The sequence below is a fragment of the Molothrus aeneus genome, chromosome 15, assembly GCF_037042795.1.
Source record: "Molothrus aeneus isolate 106 chromosome 15, BPBGC_Maene_1.0, whole genome shotgun sequence".
Lineage (NCBI taxonomy): Eukaryota > Metazoa > Chordata > Aves > Passeriformes > Icteridae > Molothrus > Molothrus aeneus.
Genome location: NC_089660.1, coordinates 13,985,746 through 14,009,588, shown reverse-complemented (window position 1 = coordinate 14,009,588; position 23,843 = coordinate 13,985,746). Strand labels below are relative to the sequence as shown.

The 23,843-nt window shown below is 40.2% G+C and overlaps 1 protein-coding gene across 1 annotated transcript in view; it reads right to left on the bottom strand.

Moving 5' to 3' along the window:
* Window positions 1-23,843, bottom strand: part of TENM2 (teneurin transmembrane protein 2) — a 619,525-nt gene that overhangs the window by 149,868 nt on the left and 445,814 nt on the right. Inside the window, exon 8 of the mRNA XM_066560474.1 lies at window positions 14,494-14,732. Within this exon, the coding sequence (XP_066416571.1) occupies window positions 14,494-14,732 (239 nt within the window). The remainder of the gene's footprint in view (window positions 1-14,493; window positions 14,733-23,843) is intronic.

Here is a 23,843-nt window from a genome sequence, read left to right as displayed (position 1 = left end):
CAAAGGGTATAAATAAAACGGCATTTTTGTAAAAGAAATAGCAATAGCTGGGTCATCAGGACGTCCAGACTGCTAAGAATTAAAACACACCTAAGGAAATACAATCTGGGGCAGGGGTACAGGAAGGAAAAAAAAAATGATTAAGAGAAATCTATCAACCTTAAGGCAAGTGCTATGGAGTGGTACACAGAATTCCTTTTGTAGATCTGGGCCTCCCTTATTTCAGTTTCAGTTGGAGAAGCTGGTTATCCATTTTCTAGCTGGATTTCAGGAGAGGACAGCAGAACTGGCCCCATCTGTTAGTCCTTGGCTGGGAGAGCAGGGCTATTTGTTTTCCTCCATGGCATCCCAGCCTGCAGAGCAGATTGATGGTGCCAGGGAGACACCAGGCAGTGGTGCCAAGGGCAGGCAGGGACAGTCACATCCAGAGCAGGAGAGAGTGAAAAATCTGCTCTGCCTCCTGCCTTCCCCACCCCAGCCTCGTGGGAGGCTGATCTGACCTTCAGCCAGGGAACAGAGCCCTTGCCTTCAAAGCTTCAGAGGTGTCCAAGAATACTTTCAGCTCGAGTTTTTCTGGTTTTAAACCCATTCTGTCAAGGGTAGAGACTGCTTTTGTCCTAAATATCTTGTGCTTAAAGACCTTCCCTGGTGCCCTCTTTCACAGCAGCCTGCACAGGGAAGGGTGGCTTTGTGCAGACCCAGTTGATCTGCACATCTGCTGGGAGAGTCTGGATTTAGTGCTCAGTGACCCCAAGCCACACTTCAACTTACCCAAAGCACTGCACTGAGCCTGCAGCAACAAAGGGTCTGAGGAACACTCTCCTCATAAAAGAGTCCAATTTTATTATTCATTACAAGTATTGGTGGCAATAGAGACTAGATTCCTCCAAAATACTGAATGCTTCAAGATACTGTAAATTTCACAAAAGAAAATAAAACTATTTCCAGTTACTGTCACAGCCATTAAGTTTGTAAACTTCTCCCCTGCTGCAGAAAAGTTTAGACAGACTATGATAATTTTCCCATTCCTGACTTTACTTACATGTGAATTTCTAACAAACTTCAGAACAGTACAGAGGGACAATTTTCGAGAATGGGCCTGGGTAAAACTCTGAAGAAATACATGAAATAAGCCAGCTAAAAAGTAGGGGAAATATGCTCATAGTTTCTGTCAGCTCATTATAAGATTATTTACTTTTAGTGCATCACAAAATATTATGTGGCTATGACTTAAGAGCATCTAGTAGCACACAAAAAAAAGCAGGGGAAATAAATCAGTAAAATCTATAGAGAAATCAGTTCAATTTGTACATATTTGTACACAACAACACAATGAGCAAGCTAGAGACATGTAAAATATAATTCTGTCTACTACAAATTTGGCCTTTTCATAATCTGCAGCCCAAACTCTATTATGATCTTGCCATTTCAATCCAGACCTTTGACTTGCACAAAAAGGCTTTAGGGAAAAACTGCTTATATTTAGAAAAAGCTTTGAAAGGTAAAACTACCATAGAATAACATTATCTTTATCTTAGCAGACCAGTCAGAGAGTTCAAACTGAAATGGCATTTCATGCTCAGCAAGAACGTCTCCATTCGTAAATGCCACGTGAGGCATTTATACAACTGAAAACCAGGGATTAATGACTGCAGGATTCCCAGTTCTTGAGTTGACAGAGGGGATATTTTCATGGAGGTGACACTCATGGGTTTCAGAGGCCTCCCCAGCCCAGAGCTGGCACTGATAAATCACTAAATTTAGTGACTTAGTAAAGACTGAGCTCACACTGTACCTTGGCGTAAATCACATCTAACAAAGGACACCCCAGCAGAGGAGGCTGGGAAGAAGCCCCACAGTCTTACAGATCCTCCAAGTGAGGAGGAAGCTTCTAGGATTGGTGTTTTCCTTCAGCCAAGAAAGGACATCACTGGTTTTAAACTTCCAGCCAAAGGAAACAAAGATTCCCCGTTCCCTTGCACACAATGGCAAACCTTCCCCTTCCCTACCAGTGTCATGTGCCTGAGCACTGGAACCAAGAGCAGCTGAGGAGTGACTGCTCAAAAGAGCCAAACTGCCTTCACAGCCATGCTCCTGTCTGTCCTCTGCTAAGTTACTCTTTCATCAGAAGATTTTCATGAGCAATGTTACTAAGCCAAGCGAAAGACTGCATTTCTGCTACCTCCAAACCCCCAAATCTTAACATTTGGTGTTTGAGGCCTGTTTTGCCTTGCAAGAAATTATAAAAATCTTTTGTCTCCGAAAACAGAAAGATTTGGGGTCGCACAATAAAACTGAATTAAAAAAAAATCACAAATTTTGGCTAGCAGCATTCACACAGATGCTTACTGGTGACCTATTGTGTTCAGTAATTTACCCACGTGTCCAATCCCTGAACACTGAGCTAAGGAAACTGCTTTTTACAGCTATAAAAAATATTGACGATTCCAGAGTCACCACTATACTCAAGAAAAAGCAAGGTGTGCATTACATGCAGCCATTACCTCTTTTGCAAACTGCTCTGGGATTGTCAGAGTATGCAAGTTGTAGCACTCAGCAGAAACTCTTAATGGAGAGCATTTAAAACAAAACCTGCTGAAAGTATGTAAAGGATAGCTTACAGCTGAAAAATGGAAATATGTTAAGAGAATTGTTAAGAGAATTCCTAAGCTTTGGGCCCTGAGCTTTGGTTTGGACTTATCTATTAGCAAAAGCAAAGATCTGTGCTCAGAGTAAGGCTCCATCCTCAAAAGGTAACAAATAAGATGGATTTTATGAAGGCAACACAAGGCCTTGTGCTGCCCCATCCCTGGGAAACAATTCATCATCAGGGACCCACACTGCTCCCAGGCAAAGGCACCCACTGGGCAAACTGGAAATCCAAGGTCCCAGCAGCAGAGCTGCCAGAGCAGATGTGCAGCACAATCCACAACCTGTAGTTTATGCTTCTCCTGTGACACTGGGGCCCTGGAGAAGGAGTTCCAGAACGAACCTAGGGATGCATGGATTGTCCTGGCAGGCTGCTCTGCCTGGTGGGCTGAACCCCTCAGCTGCACTGCACTGAACTCCTCACCTCAAAACTCCACCCCCCTGCTAACACTAGCTACTCAAAGGTCTCCTCCTTCAGACATGAATTGAAATGGTATTCCAAATTCATTGAAATTACAAATTCCAGGAATTCCAAATTCATTGAAACAGTGAATTCTGTACTGAATATTGGCTTCTCAAACCATGGGCAACACAGGAATCTTTACATTGAAATACACAGGCAAAGCAGAGAAAACTCCCACTGCTAAGGTACCTGCTGTACATTTGTTATTCCAGGAGTGCCAAAGCAAAGTTAAGCAAATTGCACTGTGTTTAAAAGCCTTTTTCTGTTCTAGCTGTTTACAGTTTTCTAATGGTAAATACGGGAGAAAAGATGAATGATTTATGACTGCTCAGTGTAAAAAGTCAAACAACATATTAAAACAATGCTTCATAGCATGGGGAAATGGAGTTAAGCAGACCACTTTCATGGTGGTTTTTATAGACAGGAAATGCATAGATTTTTGACAGGGAAAAAAAATCTAAAGAAAAGAGAACGGTGTTAAATGTTGTTAAACCTTTATTTGGCCTAAAGCAAAAAATAAAACTCATTCTGTTAGATATCTAAGAGAAAAAATCTAAAGAGATGAAAACCACAGCTTTTTAACTTAAGTAGTTCCCCTTCACAAATATTCTCAGATGAGATGGAGTGAAAGCCTCCACCGAGCTACATCCTGAAAACAAAACTATTTCCAGTCTCTCTGTTAATATGAAAGTGAGCAGTGCTTATCAAGTGACAGAAAAATAGTGGAGGAGCAGGATGGATCCTGCTGCTTTCCTGAACATCTCTGAACTCCCTGCTCCCAGGGACAGCAGCCCCTTCCCCTCCTTGCTGCAGGTCTAATGGATGGCACATTGCTGCTCAGGCAATTGCCCTGACCCAGTTGTGCAAGGAAATAAAGAGCCCCTGAATTGACTAAGGAGTGCCACAAGGACAGAAGAAAAAATTGGCTAAGGGAGCACATTGGCAGCTGGAGGAGCATCCTCAGGTGGTGCTCAAGGAGAATGTACATTTTAATTTGTAGCCCATTTACTGCAATAGGACAGAAGCTTAGGACATGCCATGGAGGACAAGATGGCAATCCAAGCAAAGAAAGGGAAAACAAGTTTTCTGTGTTTCTGAGAACAAATAGCTGTCTCTAGCACCACATCATTGTTTTACTATTACCAGCTAATACAAGAGCAGACTGGAAGTGCAGCTGTGGTCCACAGAATATTTGGCATTTCTGGCCCAAGCATAATCCCTCAAGTAATGAAAAACCTATTTCTATTTCTGCATCCTCGCTACTCTTCATACTAAAGAGGCTGCGTCTGTCTCCCATTTATTGAAGCTTATTCTTCATCTAGACAGCCAGAGCTGGTTTGTATTAGAAATTAGGTTTTAAATCACTATTTTTCTATTATTTGTTTTAGGATTTTCAGGAAACCTCGAGAGGTGCAGAAAAATTCTGCTGGTTGGAGAAGACTAATACCGTTCATGAACCAAGCACCAAATCCCTAAAACACTTGCATAAGAACTTTGATGCTTTTAAGGTTCAGATTCTGGCCATGAAGACAAGATAACAGTTAAAGCTACATTAAAATGTTTTCTTAAAAAAAGTCAAACTACCCCTGCAAGAGTAAGACTAATCAGATCCCTGAGCCTTTCTTAATGAACAGACTCCATTATGGTCTCTCTTTTCTCATGTGGTTGGAGTTTTGCATTTCAGTGATTAATAGATTTGCATGATGTAAAAGGGGGATATGTATGAAGAAAGAAACAACAGGTAAAATAAATTTTTGGCTCAATAAATCAGATGAATCTAAATTGCATCTCTCTTCTCTTGCTGGCCCCTGCTACCTTGTGGCCAGTTTTAACAGGATTCTCTATTTTCAGGTCCCATCCCTGCACTACATTCTTACCAACAGGCACAGGTCTCTCTTTGGAAAAGGCTTGGATGCTAAAGGCACAGTAACCCATCACGATGAGCTATGCAGGGCTTTGGTGCTCCATTTCCCAGCTCTGGTAATTTTAGTGTGCCTGCTGTGAAATTGCTTCACTTCTCTTTCAGTCTAAGGTCCTTTTGCATTTTCCACAGACCAGCAAAAATGTCACAAGTTCATATCTACTCTTATATTACCTTGGGATACTCGCTGTGTACTTCTGACATTTTCCTAGCATTCATTAATTTTCTCAGCATATCAAGCACTATTTACCTCTCTTTTAAAGCTTTTAATAACTGAACACAGAAATCCTCTAGTGACAGTACAGTCTGATAGAAGGAGTCTCTTCCTTCTGCAAAAGAAAATATTACCCTTACAACTCCAATGCCAACTGTGAGGAGCAGAACCTGAGGTTGTTGAGAACCCACCTGCCTTGGATTGCACTGGCTCCCCTGGAATTACAGATGGTTTTCATGGCTTCCACATTTAGGAGGCAACTTGTAGCAATAAAGATCCAAATTGAGAAATGAAATCTCTTGATGGTTTTGGAGGTGCTGTGAGTACAATTGCACAACTGTAAGTCAGTTTTTTGTGTGAAGTTGGCATCCTGAGCAGCAGCAGTGGATCCCTGGCACTCTGCTGCAGCCAGCATGGATGGGGCCCTCTGAGCAGCCCCTGCACCCCCAGCTCATTCCTCCTTGATTAGAGACCTGCAGCCACCTGCACCTTGCAAAATGTGGAAGCCTCTTGCAGGAGAAATAAGTGAATTGGAAGAAGATGCAAATACACAGAAACTACAAAAGAGAGCTGCAGGGATGGTGCACTACACCTGAATTTAAACAAAACAGCTGTTAACATGCAGGGATGAGCAGCATCTGTGGACTTTCTGACCTTTCCTAGAGTCTGGTCTACTCCAGGCTGGCTCCTGCAAGGCAAGTGAGGAGCCACAGACACACCTTGTTCTCCAGCACGTGGGGAACCTGCTCTGCCACACTGGCTGGCAGCAGCATGTGAAAACATTTGCTGTTCTGTGCTTTTCTCAGAAAGTGTTTAGTAAGAAAAATGTTGGAGGAAATCAGCTGATCAACCAACCAGCAAATTAAAATAAAGCTTGAAATGCAATTAACTGCAGCACTGTTATGCATTATGTATAGTACATTTTAAAAATTAAATATGACACAGAGGGATAAATCTGGACACCCCAGAGAAGAAAACAAACTAAACCTAGAGCATATTTACAGTTTTAGGTAAGGTTCTGTTAGATCAACATGAGAGAATGAAATTCCTTTTCCATTCAGGAGCTGCATTAATACAAATGCTTGCCTTTCCTAGTAATTATTTAGTAATAGCCAAGATAAAGACATTAAGAGTGTTTTATAATCACACAGTGGGGTTCAATAATGATTCTCTCATTATCAAATCTGCTCAACATACAAGTCAAAACATGATTTTTCTAACCAACTACATTCTTCACTTTGGCATTGTAATCCAAGCTTCTGATGTCAGAAATGATTATGAGAAATTCAGAGAGAGTTTGCTGACTATAAAGAATACATCCACCAGTCCAAAAGAGAGCCTGTCCTTCCTATGCACATTGCTCTAATAAATAAAATAATTAAATAAAATTATTTTTGGCCTGCCTCTATCCATTCAAAACAGCCTGTTGGAACCTCCAGGTCATGAAGAAGATCAAGCCACACACAGTCTCTGTCCTTGGGGGTCTTCAGGAGCAGAGTGGACATAAGAGATGACCCATTTGGAGCAGAAGAGAACATCCAGAGGTCCCTTGCAACACAAATCATCCTATAACCTTGCAAACCCAAAACTGGAGTGCAAAATTTGTCCTGGGGGTCAGGCAGGTTGTCACAGAGGATGTCATTTTTCCTGTTTATAGCTACAAGGCTATCTTGTAAGGAATTAATAACAAGGCACAGCATCGCACAAATTTGGTGTATTAGCTGTTCAAACTGTCTGACCTTGGCAAGTCAATGACTTTATTACTGGACATACAGAATATATATGATGGCTGGGATCTGAGCAGTGACATGAGAAGGCAGGTCAAAGGCTGATGCAACACTACATAAAATTAAACCCTGAATAAGCAAAAACTGAAATAAACCTGGAAACTGTTTCTTAAACAGCTTTTAAATCACTGTGCTCAAGCTTTACTCAATGAGTAAAGTTTTCTGTGTTTTCTAATTTCTCTTCCAATTTGTTCAACTTCTTTTGCTCCATAAGTTCCCTAGTCTATTACCATGTCTTCTTATTTTCACAAACTGAATTTAATTCCAATTCTTTATTTTATCTTCCTTCAAGTTCCTTGAATATTCTTTGAGCATTCTCTTGTCTTTATAGTACCCTTAAGTATTTTTTATTTGTGGGGTTTTTTTCTTCATGGCATTCATAAAGCTGCTTTAAGAGCTACATTAGCCACACTTTCAAAATGCATGTCAAATCTTTCAAGACTCTATGAGCCCACAGAGCAATAATTCTATTCCTAAAGGCAAATATGTACTGCTATACTTAAATAAATAAAATCCATAAGCTCACTGAGTGCAAAACAACACAGTGAGTCAACAAAGAAACACAGCAACAAATAATCAATATAAATGAATCTATAAATGATCAACTGGTGATCTCAATCTAAATAACTGCTAAGAGAGCAATGCTTCCCTAGGAAGAAATGAGACATTTTACCCTGGCATTGAACATTGACTTTTCAGAGACAATGACCACAGGTTTATTTGATAGGTATCTCTGACTTGGCATTATTTAATCTTCAATATCCCTTATGCTTACCCTTTCCCTGAAAAATGGCCTCAGCTCAGTTTGCTGGGCTGGGTTATAAAGCATGTCTCACTAAAATATCTCAACGTTTTTTCATCATTTCCCCCCTGGCTTCCTGCAACTCTCATTCTGCATCTACTTATCTCTGCTGTATCTTTGCCCTAACAAAGCTGTGTTCTGGGATTAAATCCTGGACCACTAAAACATTCATAGTATTAGGTATTTGCACTGATGACAGTGAGAATAGGCTCTGTCACACAGCCATCATGAAATCCAGCATATTTTCTAGATTGTGCATGGGAGGATGGCAAGGGCATGTGAAGTACAACCTGTCCCTCACAACTGAGACAAAAGAGAAAGCACCTCTGAGGAAGCCATTCCTGCGGCTATGATTAAAAAACCCAAAGTTTCTGTCATATAAATAATGACTGTACTAATAAATTACTAATTGTAAACAGCATCTCTGCAATATCTGGGTTGGCCATTTCTGTCCTGTCACATCACAGTGCTCATTTCCTTGGCACTAACCTTGGCCAAGCAGATGTTTTGAGCAGCCAGGGCAGTGAGCACTGGCCAGGCAGTTGTGTTTCTTTACTCAAGTTGAAAGCAATATATTTTAACAGCTCCTGGGGAGCACTACCAGCATGTGTGAAAACACATTTCCTCAGACCCATCCTAGATTGTGCTGTGCAATTTGCATTAACAACCCAAAACGTGCCCTGAAAACACAACTCCAGTGACACATGGAAGAAAACATTCTGTGATCCTCTCTGTCCCCTGTCTCCTGCCAAGGCTTCAGAGTGTGCTCAGCCTGGTAGCTGAGCAAGAAAGGTTTTCAAGTGCAGGAGCTAAGCTGAGCACATGGCAGCACTTTGGGAGTCATGGGAACATTGGGCTCACTCCCGTTGGAATTGCTGAGTTTCATGATATGAACATGTCCCACAGACAGAACTGCCCAGGCTGAGAGCCTGCCCCTCCACACTGAAATCCTCCTCCTCTCCTTCTCCCCAAACCTTTGCTAGGCAAAACAGGAGTACATTGGCTTTTCCTGGAACAGATCTGCAGATCAAGCTTTGCCTTTTGACTCAGGAAAAGCCCAGGAAAACCATACCCAAGGAATTTCATGTCAGAGTGCCCTTTTTGTACCATTAAGCACACGGTGCAGCTGGAGCAGCTTGTCTCCAGGAGAACTGTCCTGGTAACATAATGAATCTCACACCTTTGGACTGTGGAGCAGGGAAGGGACACCTGCTAGGCTAAAAAGCCACATCTGAATTTCCTGGACACAGGCACCAAAATTCCCAATCCTGGCACCTAGTTTTTTATGGAATGAAGCCAGATTGTTTTTCCCAAAACTCCTCAGAGGTAGCATCAGACAAGCTCATTGAGCTACTACCACGCTTTTCTCACTCAGATTGACTGAAAGCAGTCAATAAGAATCACTGAATATGTGACATTTAAAATATGACAGGCATATTCTAAAATTTAATTATTGCCCCTAACTGACACCTATTTCTAATGCAAATTTAAGAACAGAACCTTCTGTCATCAGCTAATCTCGCAAGATGCAGCATTCCCTTGGTTTGCATTGATTTCAAGTGAATCTGATTGCAGTGACTGGCAGCCAGATGCCCTCTGCCTCTCAGAGGTTCCAGCCATGCATGATTTTCCCTTTTTCAGTCTTGCTTTCCAAAATGTCTAGCAAATTTGATTTCAGTGAAGTCTGGACAAGACAAAAGCTGTAGTTTTCTGACTGCACAAGTAATAAACAAATGCAAGATAAAAAAATCAAATGAAATGGAAGCTCCTGTTTGTAAAGTACAACTCAGAGAGAGAGAGAAAAAAATCAATGGTTACATTAGACAAGCACTTCAGGAACTTATTTTGATGAATCCTCATCTATGGAATCAGAGTAAAAAAGACAACCTGGCTTAGGAGTGGAACAACTTACAAACATGAATGAACAACAAAATTCATCCAAGCACTTACACTGGCAAAAATACTGACTAATTTGTGGGAATAAAATAAGTTGATATCAACACCTGAAGGATAAAATTTTATGTAAACTGTACCATGTACAGATAGTTGAGGCAAAGATGAGACTTGTACTTCCAAGTCAGAAATCCTTCTAGATTTTTTTGTCTGACTCTCACACAAACAAAGGAAAACTTCTGTGGTACAAGTGGAAAAACGACATAAGTTAACCATATATCTTACAGTCTCAGAATAACTATTTTTCAGGTTCTTATTTCAAACTCTAAAAGAAGGACATTTTCATTTGCTTAATTAACTGCCAGACCCTTTGGCAATTCAGTCCTTTCTGTGGCACTGAAGTGAATATATTATTTCAAGTTTATGCAGAAACCTGAAATTTATCTTAAACCTCATGTGTCTTTAAGGTCAAATAACAGTGAGGAATAAATGACTAATAATACTTTCATGTGCAACATAGGCACTGAAGGTGTGGTGCAAGCATGCTGCTCTCATAGTCTATGTCATTTTTCTTTAATTTTTCTCATATCTCCTTGCATATGATAGCAGCTAAAAATAGCATCAATATCTATAAGTTTCAGTGTGAGTATCAGGACACTATTTTCAAGTGAAGCATCTTTAAACCCATCACAGCTTTTAATTTCCACAGGAAATAACAGTCCAGGGTTTTGGTTTTTTTCCCTACAGGAAAGTCTAAATATTTAAATTACCATATTTTTAATGTACTGACATGTTGATGGTCAGATGTTCTTTGATGCTCAAAGATAGATTGGCAGAAATCAGAGCAGCATAGGGGCTTACAAAAATGTGGTATTTATGTTTGGCAGCAATTACTTTGTGAAAAATCCAAGGTGACTCTTTTTACGCTCCTTCTTTCTTCTTTTTTATATTTTTCTCCTCCAACTTTGGCATGAATCAAAAGAGCTAAAAACTAATTTAACATGACAAATGCTTTCATCACTCCCTTAACCTCTGAAGTGAACACTCTGACAAAGACAATATGTGTGGTATATGCTTTCCTTTTGACACTTTATAAATTACTTTCTTGTAACTGGGTTTTACCACCAGCCCAATATCTTCAGGATGTCCTAATTTGAATGGCTGGTTCTACATTCTTCATATGTCACCCCTGGATAATAGGAATAACTCCTGGGCTCTGGGAAATGGCACAGGAGACTCAGGGAGAACTTGGGACAATTTCATTTCCATTCTGCATGCTGGAGTTTACCAGAAGGTTGTGCAATACTAGCAACTGATATTCTGAATTTTGCTCACATCTGGCTACTGATGAAACAGGGAGCAGTGACAAACTTGGCTTTAAATGTGCAGCCAGCCCTCTGTATGCCATGTAATGGAAAAGTTAATTGAAGTGACTTTTTTCCTATTCTCTCCTATTAAAAATAGTACAACAATTGGCCATAGAAACATCTTAAAGTGCTCTTTCACACACCCCATCTACACTTTTTTTCTGTCTAGTCCTTTAACAAGAAGACCAAAAGTCACCTGATTTATTTTCAACCTGGTGAATTTGATCTGTGTTAAAGTTTCTTCAGAAACCCTGCCAGTGTCAAGGAATTCAGACACAGAACAGTTTGTCTAAGAGGGAAAATGTCTGCACACAGAACCCAACCTATTCTGCACAAATGGGTGCCCTAGCACACTGCACCACTGCAGACCTCCAGAATTTTCTCCCAGACATCAGTCAGGGTAATTTGCAGAGGAAGATTTAGAGAATTTCAGATAACAGTGGTACTGACTGGCCTAAAAAGGAAGAGTCTATCTAAATAGCCAGACTTTGATGACATATTATGATATAAACCATCAATCTATATGTATTTTAAAAGAGAAAATAAAACCTTAAGTTACCTTCTAACAAGGCATATTGCCATTATTTTGACAAATGTTTAACTTAAAATCTCAGCAGTATCTTTATTTAACATCAATTATGTAGTGTGGCAAAAAGTTCCAAAGGTTATTTATGCACTATGAATTTATTTTTAGAGCATTAAACACGCTGCCTTTTCATTTCATTCATTGTATTTTTAGTTGTGTGTTGGAGGAAAGGCAATAGGAATGCCTAATAATTTTAAAAATATTTTTTCTTTTCTATCAATCATGATTTTTTTGTTGCTTCTCTCTTTAAATCACCCTCATTATAATTTTTTTCATGCCAGCCATAATTTTTTGTAATCTCAAAGCCCCATGTTTAAACCCGTGTACATCATTTTCTCAATGACCCACCCATATCAATTCTCCCATCTCTTTTATGATAAGACAATTCATTTAGAAATCCTGAGGAGTATAAGAACTTCAAAGTACTCTTTGAAGATAATTTACCCCCTATTTGCCATCACTGCCTTCTGCATTTGGTCCTACAAGAGTCTGGACCAGCACTGACACAGTCACATTCCCACAGATACCCTAACAAACCTAAGGAGCAGAACCATTGGCTGCAGATTTGGATGAATTTTTCCACAACTCTTACTTTTAGTTAATGTAACCCCACTGATGGAATCTCTGCTATGGTAGAGAGCAAGAAATTTTCTTTGTGGACATGTAAGGCAGAAATACAATAGCAGCACCTTCAAAGCCTTTCCTTTTTTCAAATCAGGAGATGATTTAGCACCTTAAGTCACACTCTTGGAGGACAGCAAGGGTTAGTTTATAGCTGATGGTCTTACTCCTGCTCTTTGTCATGTGCAATGAATTGTATGATTTTCTGCTGAGAGTGAAGGAATTAATTTAATAAATGGCCTACCAAAGGCACTTCACTTTTACCTTTCTTTTCTTCTCGTGCATCTAAGGCTACATCACTGCTTTTTTGTTTTTTCTTTTCTCTCTCTTCCATCACTTTAAATGATGATCAAAGTGGATCTATCAAGTTTATTCATAGGATTAATTTCAGCTATTTTCTGGTTGTGACATGTACTTATTCTTTCCTATGTATGGGATGAAGCTTGTCAGGTAACTTCTCATTATTTAAACCTTGAGCTAACACTCTCTCCTAAACCCTGCTTTGTTGTGTTCACTACCAGCTCTATTGTGCTCATCATTCTTTCAGCTGGAAAGAAGACCTCAAAAACTTCTGTCAAAATGGATCAGTTATGTCGTTACTTGAAATGATAGATCATTCATCAATTATTAAGAGTCAATACATTGCCTTACATTCTCTCTTGTCTTAAAAATGAAAGTGTAAAAAGCAATAACCCCATTGCAAAGCTTTGCTTAAGATTACAGCAACCTAAATACCAAGGAAAAACCACATTTCATAATCCATCACTTCAAAGTTATGCACATGATTAAAATGTTCAACTTGCAGTATATCATTTCCCATGTGCATAATCACTCTAACAGGGAGCTGCTGTATGATAACTGTCAACTTCAATGAATTATGTGCTTTCCAATCTTTTCATTTATACACCAAACTAAGCTTGTTATTCTTCTGAGGCTTTCTACAGGGGAAATACAGAAAGATGGGTAGATCTGTAGTACTCAGTGTGCTGGGATGTAGGTCTGGACTAAACAGACAGCAGGGATAGGCAGACAGTTCTCTCCTACTATTGTATAAATTAATCATATATGGAAGCTCACTAGTATGAAAAATCAGGTTTTCTTAGAAAATGGTGTCTATCCTGAAGAGTCAGGTTATATAGGATCAGAAAAAAAAAAAAAGAAAAAAGAGAGACAATTCAGCACATCTTTATATAGATCTTTTGAGTGCTATATGTGAGAATAGTTTCAGAGAGGAAATAAATCCCACAAAGAATACGTCTGGAAAGTATTAACAGAAAATATTGTCAAGCTACCATAATTCTGCCATTTACTCAAAGAGCCTAAAGAGTGTGCAGCACTTCACTGTCATCAGCATATTGTTAAAGGCACTTTAAGAGGTACAAAATACACTGGCAGTTTGTACAGACACCTAAAAAAAGACCTCTACAACAACAGAGAATGAGAGAGACCAGGGGAAGGTGAGGAAGTTAGAAATTAATGACATTAATTAAATTAAGAAAGACAAAATCTCAGCAGCATGTTAAAAACATCTCAAAAACCCACAGAAAGGATTAGAACACAGTGTGGTCACTATGAACATATGAATCATGGGAAATAAACACAACATTCAGGTTTCTATATTTTTCCTTACAAAATGCTAAGGATGAGTGGAATATGGAAAAGAACTGCATGCAAAATGGAACCACCTAATGATTCAAATGTAACAGCACCAGGATTTAGGCACACCGACCAATATAGACTGAGAACTAGTAATCAAAACAATTTTGGTTTTTTTAATCTAAAGGCAGAATGTGATGGTAATATTTGAATTCAAATGCCACTGGCTTCTGTTACTTATATGAATTCACCACCTATCACATTTTTTTTTCTAAATACTTTTTAAACATATGGCACTACATCAAAAAGCCATTAAATCCCTCTGTTTGGACCATTTCTGAGATGTGCATATCTGACACCTAAAGTTAACACTGCACATTGAGAATCCTGAATCAATTTCTTGCTTCCACTGCTCTTACAACAGTGAACGTGACTGGAACATTTGATTTTTCCTCATTAATCAGTATAAGGAATAATAATATTCTTTGCTCACTGCGAACACACATTTTTGAAACACGTTGAGCATCCTTTCATCTGCTGAACTTTCATTTTGTGACACAGCCATGTGATTGGAGAGAGGAAACACAGCCTTACCTATGAAATATGCTAGCAAGATGGCAAGCAGGACTGCAGCAGCAATTGCAGACAAAGCAGCACATTTCCAGCTACAGTACTTGGAGGGCTTTTTCAGCTTGAATGCATTCCTGGAGAATGTATTTCTAGGTAACAGCCTGGGAGGTGGAGTGTAAACTGTTCCTGAGGTCAGCGGGTAACCAGGGGAAGAACTACTGAACAGTGGAGTAGTTCCAGAAGATGTCTTAAACAAGAAATGCCTGAAAAACATAAAATGGAACAGAGTTGAAAATGGCAAGTCCTGTAGTTAAGAGAGAACATCTCCTACTCCTGTACCATTCCAGCTGTCACAGCCTGGTAAATTCAACCAAAAAGGATTTTGTAAAAGAAATAGAGAAATGAAAATTCTCATTTTTTTGCTACCAGATCTTAACAACTGGCACTAAAATACAGTGTCAGGATATCTTTCATCATCTTTTCTGTAATTAGATGCCTCTTGACCACATACTAGCTAAAACACCAGCATGACCCATGTCTGGGAGTTCCCTCTGGAATCCACCACTCAGAAAATGACTTAAGAAAACCACACTCTAAGTCTCATTCACACTCTTGGCAAAAGCTCCCAGCAAAACCACTAAGAACATACTGAGCAAAACCCATAGTCCTGTAGGAAATGATCTTGCCAGAATTAGAATTAACCATGATTTTGTGCTTTAACAGAACACGGGTTTGGTTTGAACAGCTAAGACAATTACCAACAGCACATGACTCAGCAGATAAAACCAGGATTTCAGCTGCCCATACATTGGTTAGGAAGAAAATAATAGAATACACTCAAATTAATCTCAGAAAATGCTGTCAACATATTCCAGACAGAGGAAATGGAGAAAGCAAACTGGAAGACTGATTTCTTTACATTAACTTCTCACAATCAGGAAGAACTGACTACAAACATGCTCCCAGTAATCAATAAAAAGAGAAGCACACAATAAAGGCTGTGGTCTTACAGAAAGTCACTTGGTTTAAGACAGAGAGCTCTGAAGACTTGCTCCATACCCTCTCCCTTCACAGCTCTGAAAAACAAGTGCTTCTTGGAATCAAACAGAATGAAGACACTCAGTAATCTCCAAAATCAAAATCACAGCCTAAAATAACCCGGGTCTAACTTCCAATGTAAAATATGTTGAGCATTTTTATTCAGATACAATCCAGTATGTCACTCTGAAACCACCTGTTAGAGCTTTAAAATCCATGTCACTCACTGACAACAACAATTTGGAAGTTGGAGGCTGAAATGTGTTTCCCAAGTATGCTTTCCAGCCCACCATCATGAATGTGCCTACTGTCAAGCATAGATTGGTTTATACCTATTCTACAGAATACCAGAAGTGATTTTAAAGGCATTTTTTTTTTAAATATTTGTTTTGAAATAAACCCCAGGGCATAAGAGATTGCACAGAACTTGCATACAGGTAAAAGACAGTAAAAGGAAGGGTGGCTAGGCTCCCCAGATTTCTGATTAAACATTTCCATTTGAAGAAAACCTCTGAAAATATGTTTTTGTGGGTTTTTTTAATAAATCTATTATAAAATCTATTAATGAACATGAAAAATCACTTTGACATTGCCTTTGCTATTGATTTTTAAACTTCAAGTGGCCTTGTACATCCCTTTCAACAGTGACCAAAATCTAGTTTGTTGTGGAAAATACACAAAAACAGTGGCAGTATCTATCCACTGTCACAACTCTTTCTTTGTGCTTTGAAGACTTCAGATATGCAGTCAAACTCAAACAGGTTAATTCTAACTAGCTACTTCATAGAAATATTGGGTTTTTTAACAAATAAAGCCACCCTTCTTTTTTCTTTATCAGTGCGGGACGTTAGAGGTTAGAATCCTTTTGTGCACGTCATGGGTGATCTACGGAAAAAAGCAATAAAGGCAAAGGGTAAAAGACTTCCCCTTAAAATTACCAGCCTTTTAAATTATGAAAAACACCTTTCAGCTGAAAGAAAGCAAGAAATAATGGAAGTCTGATGTCTTGAATCCTTCATTTTCATCTTTACTTTGCAACAGTACAATTCAAGTAACTGATGGGAAAATGATGTAGCGGGGCTGGTTGTGCCACACCATTTCTATTGACTCTTCTGCTCCTTCTGTCTGGGTAGAACCTGATTAAGTGGTCAACAGAAGCAGGTTTGGTCCTTTCTAGCTGCTCTCCAGGGTGGGGAGCACAAGACCACTTCCATGGTTGGATCCAGGGACTGAAACGACACCGAGCACGAGGAGCAGGGGGGAGCCAGAAGGAAGAGAGACCCAGTGAGACCAAGGCAGGCAGGAAAGCTCCTCTCTCATCCAGGATAATTCTTCCTCTGCCTCAGCCCCTTCTCCTCTGAATCCTCAGGTCAGGAATGACCCTCTTAGCTTTGGACAGAAGGGTCCATAACAGACAGTTCTTACCCTTTCCCTGCCCCACAGCAGATCTTTCAGAACCAAACTCGAAATTACAGTCCTTGGAACTGTCTTTATCTGAAATGCCTTTAAACCCAGGAATTTTATGTCCTCTTTAGCTGAGAAGGCAGCTACAGCACCAACAGAAATTTTAATATAAAGCATTGTTAAAGTAAACTCAGATATATAATGAAACTCTGCTCCCATTAAAATTGAATTAATGAATATCCAGATATGCTTTAATAGAACATGTCAATCACATCCTGTTGCATGTGAGAAGACAAAAAAAGTAGAACAAAAAAGCAGCTCCACTGTGATCCACTTTGAGATACATAAAGTATATAAAGAAAACGAAAACACTTATCCATGCAAACAGGATCTCTATGTTATTGTTAAAACTAATCAGGACTTGGTAGAAGCAAAAAAAGCCAACTGAAAAGGAGAAGATGTCATTCTCAAAGCAAAAAAGAAAGAATGTCATTGGATAAACCCTGAATTTTGTCACATTTTGTCCTACCCAGGCATTTTGAAAGCTGAATGTTCATTGTCCCAATTATGAGGACACCTGACAAAGTGGCAGCTATCAGACATCAAACCACCTGAAAGTGCACAAGTTCTGCCTTCAAAAGTTAAAAAAGATGTTTAACTAAGGTGTGTTAAATGTCCCCAAGGCACTTTGGAAAACTGGCAGTGCATTCCAAAGCTGGGGGCCAGGTTAGCAGATGAACCTTAAACCACAGCAAAGCACACCAGAAAGACTGGGAACATAATGGAAAAAACAGTTGGACCTCCAGAGTTTTAAAACTAGATTCAGCTAATAATGGAAATAAATTGACTTGTCTCAACTCTATCCCTAAACCCAATGATCTATAGCCATATTTTTATGTGAGATTTGACATGCTCTGGTACAACCAATTGTCTGTGGGCTGAAGCTGCACAGAGAGAACATGAGCATTTATCAACATTAATTACAGCCTCACAGTGGCAAGGCTGGGAGCATTTTACAATGTCTGCTTATGAAAAGAAATGATCTGATTTGTACCAGTTCACTTAATTTCAAATACACTTCATATAAGAATTAAAAAATTGTATTCTCTGTCTTACCTGTTCACCTATCAAACAAATTATGAAAAACACATTTTCTACCTCACAATTCAGCATTAGCAATTGGAATTAGACTGGGACTAATTTTCTATTTTGAAAACACGGGGATAAATTTGCTCTCAGCCCAGTCTCCCTAATTTCTGTGGATCACTAAGACAACTCCACACTGAAAAATTCACAAAATATGCTTGCCAGCCTACAGTGATTCTGTTATTTCAGTGACCTTGAGAAGCTGTGGAAGGAGCTTGGGTGCTGCCCACAGAAGCAGAAATTAACCCTGCAACTCAGTCTGTGCTCTGCTCTCCTCTCCCAGGCTCTGGCTGCAGGATTCAGGATTCTCCAGGATTCAGGATTCTCCAGGATTCAGGGATCTCCCCCTCTGTTTCCAGCACTGCTGCTGTGGGGTCACCCCAAAGGTGACATCTGGGAAAGCTGAGCTTGCCAGGGGACATTTGAGCACTGCCCTGTGCACTCATGGCAAATGGCAAAAGCTCTGTTTTGCCTTCTTCATTAATTCAGAGCCCTCCCTAGCATGTGCTTTCCCACAGGTCAAAAGGACCTGTGGTGTTCAGGGAACAGTGGTCTGACAGGGACTGTATTAACTTCCATATTCTTTGAGAGAACAATCAGCTTCTTCCCCCTCCTTTCTGGACAGATTGTCATGGCAGCACACTGCAAGAATGAGCGGAGGAAAAAAAAATTGGTTTTGCGATGAAAAACTGTAATAGAAAGGAAGAAAAAGACATTTTCTAACATAAATTGCTTTTTTTTCCCCTCCTCATACTGTCCTAAACTTATTCTGTAGGAAAAAAGAATAAAAAGGCATACAGAGAATTGTAATGCTTAAATTGTCTTTTTCATATTTTACAGGGTTTTTAATAGTAATTAATAAATAGAAAAACTACAAGTCAAGAGAAGACTAACAGCTCAATTTAGTTGTTCTAGGACTTAAAAATATCTTCAAGCTGTGGTAAAATCACATCTGTCTATCATTTTATTGGACATTTATTCTGAGCAGAAAACAATGGGATATAGAACATAATATACTGGCTTTCATTGTGATTAAAAAAAAAACAACCTTCTGCACTTTTCAAAGTCTTCCAGAAAAGTAGCCATGAGTCATTTTATGTCAGTGGAAGCCTCAAAGTGGCTGCCAAATTCAGACAGCAAAGTTTTATGGAACATTTCTGACTTCCAAACAAAAAGAAACCAAGCCTGAAGCAAACCATGAGCTGTTCTTATGCCTGTTATGAAAAAATGAACTCTGAGGGGTAGACAAATGCAAGCTTTGGTTACCTGTGTCTCAGTCTTTCCCCAAATGAGATTTATTTGTATATTCTCTCAGGTTTTTGCAGAAAACACGGGACCATCAGCCACATTTCCACAGCTGAGGGCTGATGTGGTAAAACTGCACAGAAGTTTCTACCCTAGAACTCTAAAGCCATCAATAAAGCCTAACAAGTGTTATCTATTTGTGTTTAAATTGTACAGTTACAAAAGCTGTCTCAATCATGTCAAATCCACAGGCTAAACTCAGTAAAGCAGTTTTTCCAGTGGAAAGCTGTTTAAATACACATCTGTATAAACCCAATGGCCATTTTCACACCTGTGTGTTGTGCACCCCACACCCAAATAAATGCCTGTGGAAACAGAGGACAGTCCTTATGACACTATTTCAGTGATTTTCAGCCTGCTGCAGATACTGATATAGAACTAAGGAAGAGCAATAGGAAAAAAAGGAAGTTACTACACTGAAGAGTAATTCAGGATGAACAGCTCAGTGTCACTGCATCCTCCGGATCCCTGCAGCAGCCCCCAGCACCCAGAGCAGCTCCAGCTCCTTAAAACCCTTGCTGATTCCTTCAGGCTGGGCTCTCCACATCCCCAGGCAAATGGCTCTAAAGACTGCAGAGAGCAGAGCAGTGTCACAGAGGCTGCTGAGAGCCTGGCTGGCCTGTCACCACTGCCACCCTCCACCAAAGGCACAGCTGGACATGCGAAGCACAGTAATTGAACACTGCCTGACAGCTGGGCAGGGTGGTGCACAGAAAGGCAGGTGCCAGCCTTTGGGCACCTTGACCTGTCATTTTGTGAAACAAAAGCAAGCAGGCATTGCTCACAAAGGCACAGAGGCAGAACACCTGCACAGTGAGACAGCAGCAGCGATGGCTCTGCGTGGGCACCTCTGCACAGGACACCTGCTCTTCATCTGCAAGCTGAGATCCTCTTGGATCCACTTTTATAAACTTCTCTTCCCACTGTGAGCTGACCCCTGGAGCGTTCTCTGGGGGCTCTCACCACGTGCCCCTGGCTCTGGATTGTCCCCACAGCCCTGCCCTGTGCCAGGTGCTCGGAGGCTGCTGAGCTGTGAGAGAGGCTGGAGAAAGGTGAGGTGGAAAATATAGAGAGATATATCTATACAGAATATATAGACTGCTGAACTGGGGATCACGAGCAGCTCAAGAGTTTGAGATGGAGAACATCAACTTGGAAAGGCATAAAATCCAGAAGGGGAACATGCACATGGCAGCTCAGCAGCTCCAGGGGCACCCATCACCCTCCTGACTGGTGGCTCTGTGGTCTAAAAAGATTCCAGGTACTCTGCAAGAGGTGTGGGCCCACCCATTCAGCCTGTCTGCCTGAATCCTACTCAGCTTTTGTGGGAGTTACTCATTCAATAGCCAGCTTTGCCCTTTAAATTTATGCATCTCCTTCTTGCACTACTGTTTATTCCCCAGGAACAGAGCAATCAAACTGCTGGTTAATGCCTAGCAAAGACTAACAGGCACAGCTACAGACACAAACACAAAAAATCAGGGTCTTTGCATGTGTATGTACATGAAATTATAGAAGGATCAGTCAGCAGATCCAGGAACATTTAGGAGCTCTGAATCAACTCAGCTACAGGAAGTTTCTCTTCTTCATCAGAAAACCTTTTGTCTTTTTTTGCCATAGGTTCTGAGTAGTTGTTGCATAGTGCCAAGTGAAGTGCAATAATGCCTCCATTTGTTATTGCAGTGGTGAGGATTATGATAACAGTGTTTTGCATTTCAATGGGTCCATGCAGTTTTAACTTTCTACATCAATTAATGAACATAATTTCAAAACACTTCTATTTTAAAAAGCATACATGTTAAGTGAGTAGTTGAATGAAGAGATAGTGGAGAGCTTACAAGAAAAAAAGAAAAAGTACTAACAGGGCTACTTCAATTCTGTAAGTCATAGAACAGAAGAATAAAACTCAGAGAAATTTATCAGTCAACACATAAGCTTAAATAAAGAGGAACTAAAATCACATAATTCTAGACTTTTCTTCATAAAAACCCTAAACATGCCTGTCTCTTCCTGTGCAGTCACTCACATTGCGTGTTCACTCTGCACAACCCAGAAGTTAAAAATGCAAATGACAAGATCATGAAAACATGCAATTATCTGCAATCAGTAAAAACTTCTCTGAGCTTATGTGTACGTGAGTGGGAGTACATCCAGATCGATTTTCTGAATCATCATTATGTATCCTGCTTTTGTAGTGTTCCCTTCCCCCTTTTCTCCCTCCTACTCATGCCTGTATTTGTTATGAAAATGATACTCCAGGAGCCTGCTAAAAACGACCTTTTTACAGTGCTTTTGGAATCCTCCAAGTACATGGCTCAAATGTGTTTAGAGTCCTTGGGGATTCTTTTGACTGTGCTTTCCTTGACTCTTTAAAGTGCTTTTGATTTTTAGACAGGCCCAGAATCCATCTATGCAGATTGCAATTATTTGGAAAGTCCCCACAGCCTTTCTGCAACCTTCCCCTGCAGGAACAAGACAATGAAGGAGTCAGTTCTTGCCTCAGCCTTCAGTCTCAGAGGAAGAACCTGCTCTAGCATATGAACCTGTAGCTGCAAGTAAATGGTAAGAGAAAGTCACAAAAGACAAAGCAAAATTAGAGGGAGGACTCGCTGCACTGCTCCAAGTAGTTGTTTGTTATGCACAATATATCCTAGGAAATCGCATTAACAAAAGGAAAGGAAATTTTGTTTCACTGTTCTGTTCCAGAACATTTTGCATCATGTACAAAGATATCAAAATATTAAGACATCATTGAAAATAGGCAGACAATTGCAGAGAGCAGTTGTAGCTTGGAACTTCAACACATTCAGAAACTTCGAGTTTACATATTCAGTTCAAAGTTCTGCAGCTGATCTTGACACCCCAAGATGGTAAAAAAAGAGAACTTGGTACTAATGACATTTCAGATATTTAATTTCTTTCTTTAAAAAGTTAATATTGCTTTCCCCCACTGTTAAATCTCTCTCCTCAGTGCCCTGTTCTTGGCCTTTTTGCCCTGACTACCATAGGCTGTGCCCAGGCCCAGTGCACCGTGTCCATTCCTGCACTGCAATGAGCTGGAGCACTGGGTGCAGATGTTTCCCAGCTGTGCTACCCCATGATTTTGAGTTCAAGCACTGCATGGTGCACACTGGGATCAGCTCACATTGCTGCTCCATCCTTTATGCTCTCACTGCTGTCCTCAGGCTCACCTGAGTGACTGTGCTAGAATCAGACTGGCAAAGTAACAAATGCAGCTTGAACCCCAGGAAAAGGCAAATATTTTGAAGAGTTCTTTTAAAAGTTCATAGCAATTCTTTTCAGGTTAAATTTTTAGATTTCTCAATCTTTAAACTGAACTTGGCATGAACCTCATATTTGGACCATTGGTCTTATACTACAGCCCACAAGATCTAAAGAAACCCATTTCATAATCACCAGAAGGGTGGCCACCATCCTTTCCCCTGAAACACAGAAGAAACATTAGGAAGTTACAGCCTTCCTTAAAGCCTAGCATCACATCCTCCTGAGCAAGCACAAAGAAATTATAGACATAGATAGAAAATTATCTTTGCAACTGAAAGATTTGGACTGAAAATATTTCAAATTACGAGACTAATTATGAGAACTGAAGAATAAGAGTAATTTCTATTTAATTCTACCCTTTTTTTTTTCCTCCTGAATTAAGTATTATTAGTGATACATCAATATAAAGGACTGAAAGAGGCATTAATAAATCAGACAATCTCAGTGAAACATGAATCCATGGAAGCTCCTCTGCTCTCCTCCCTCACCAGTCATCCCAGTGCCCATGTGGGGTTCTCATCCCAGAGGATTCCTGCTGTGTGAGGAGCCACAGGAACCTCCCTGCCAAGCCATGCCTTTCTCCCTGTGCCCTCAAAGCATTCCCAGCTTTAAGCAGAGCTCTGCCCCTCTGGCTGTCAGGAATGAGACCCACCCTGGGGTGTTCAAAGGCAGTATTTTCATCACACATCCCCCTGGAAAGCAATGATTAAAGCAGCAATAAAGGAACACCTCTCAACTGGAGAAGGTAGAAACCAGCACTTTGTTAGGAGGAGGAGGAGATGCTTTGAAACACACTGCAAGAGGACAATAAAAGTTAAAGAGCATTAAACAGCAGCTCCGAGCCTAAAGGTAAAGCAGCTAAATACTGCAGAAATGAACCATAAAAATAGCACCATAAAAATGCTACAGCCATGCATTACTGTGTCCTTACTTAGAGATATTTCAACCCTTCCATTACAGACCCTTATTTCAAAGAAAACAGAGTGATCATGTAGCCAGGCTGGGAGCCTGATGCAGCCATAAATCAGGAAAGGGAAGGCACAGCCCCTGTTTGTTTACCTGAACCAGGAACACCACCCTAAAATCAAGCACACATCACTGGAAATGTCCCAGGGGAGGTTAGCCAGGGCTTTGAGCAACCTCAACTAGTGGAAGGTGGCCTTGCCCATGATGATCCTTAAGCTCTTTCCAACCCA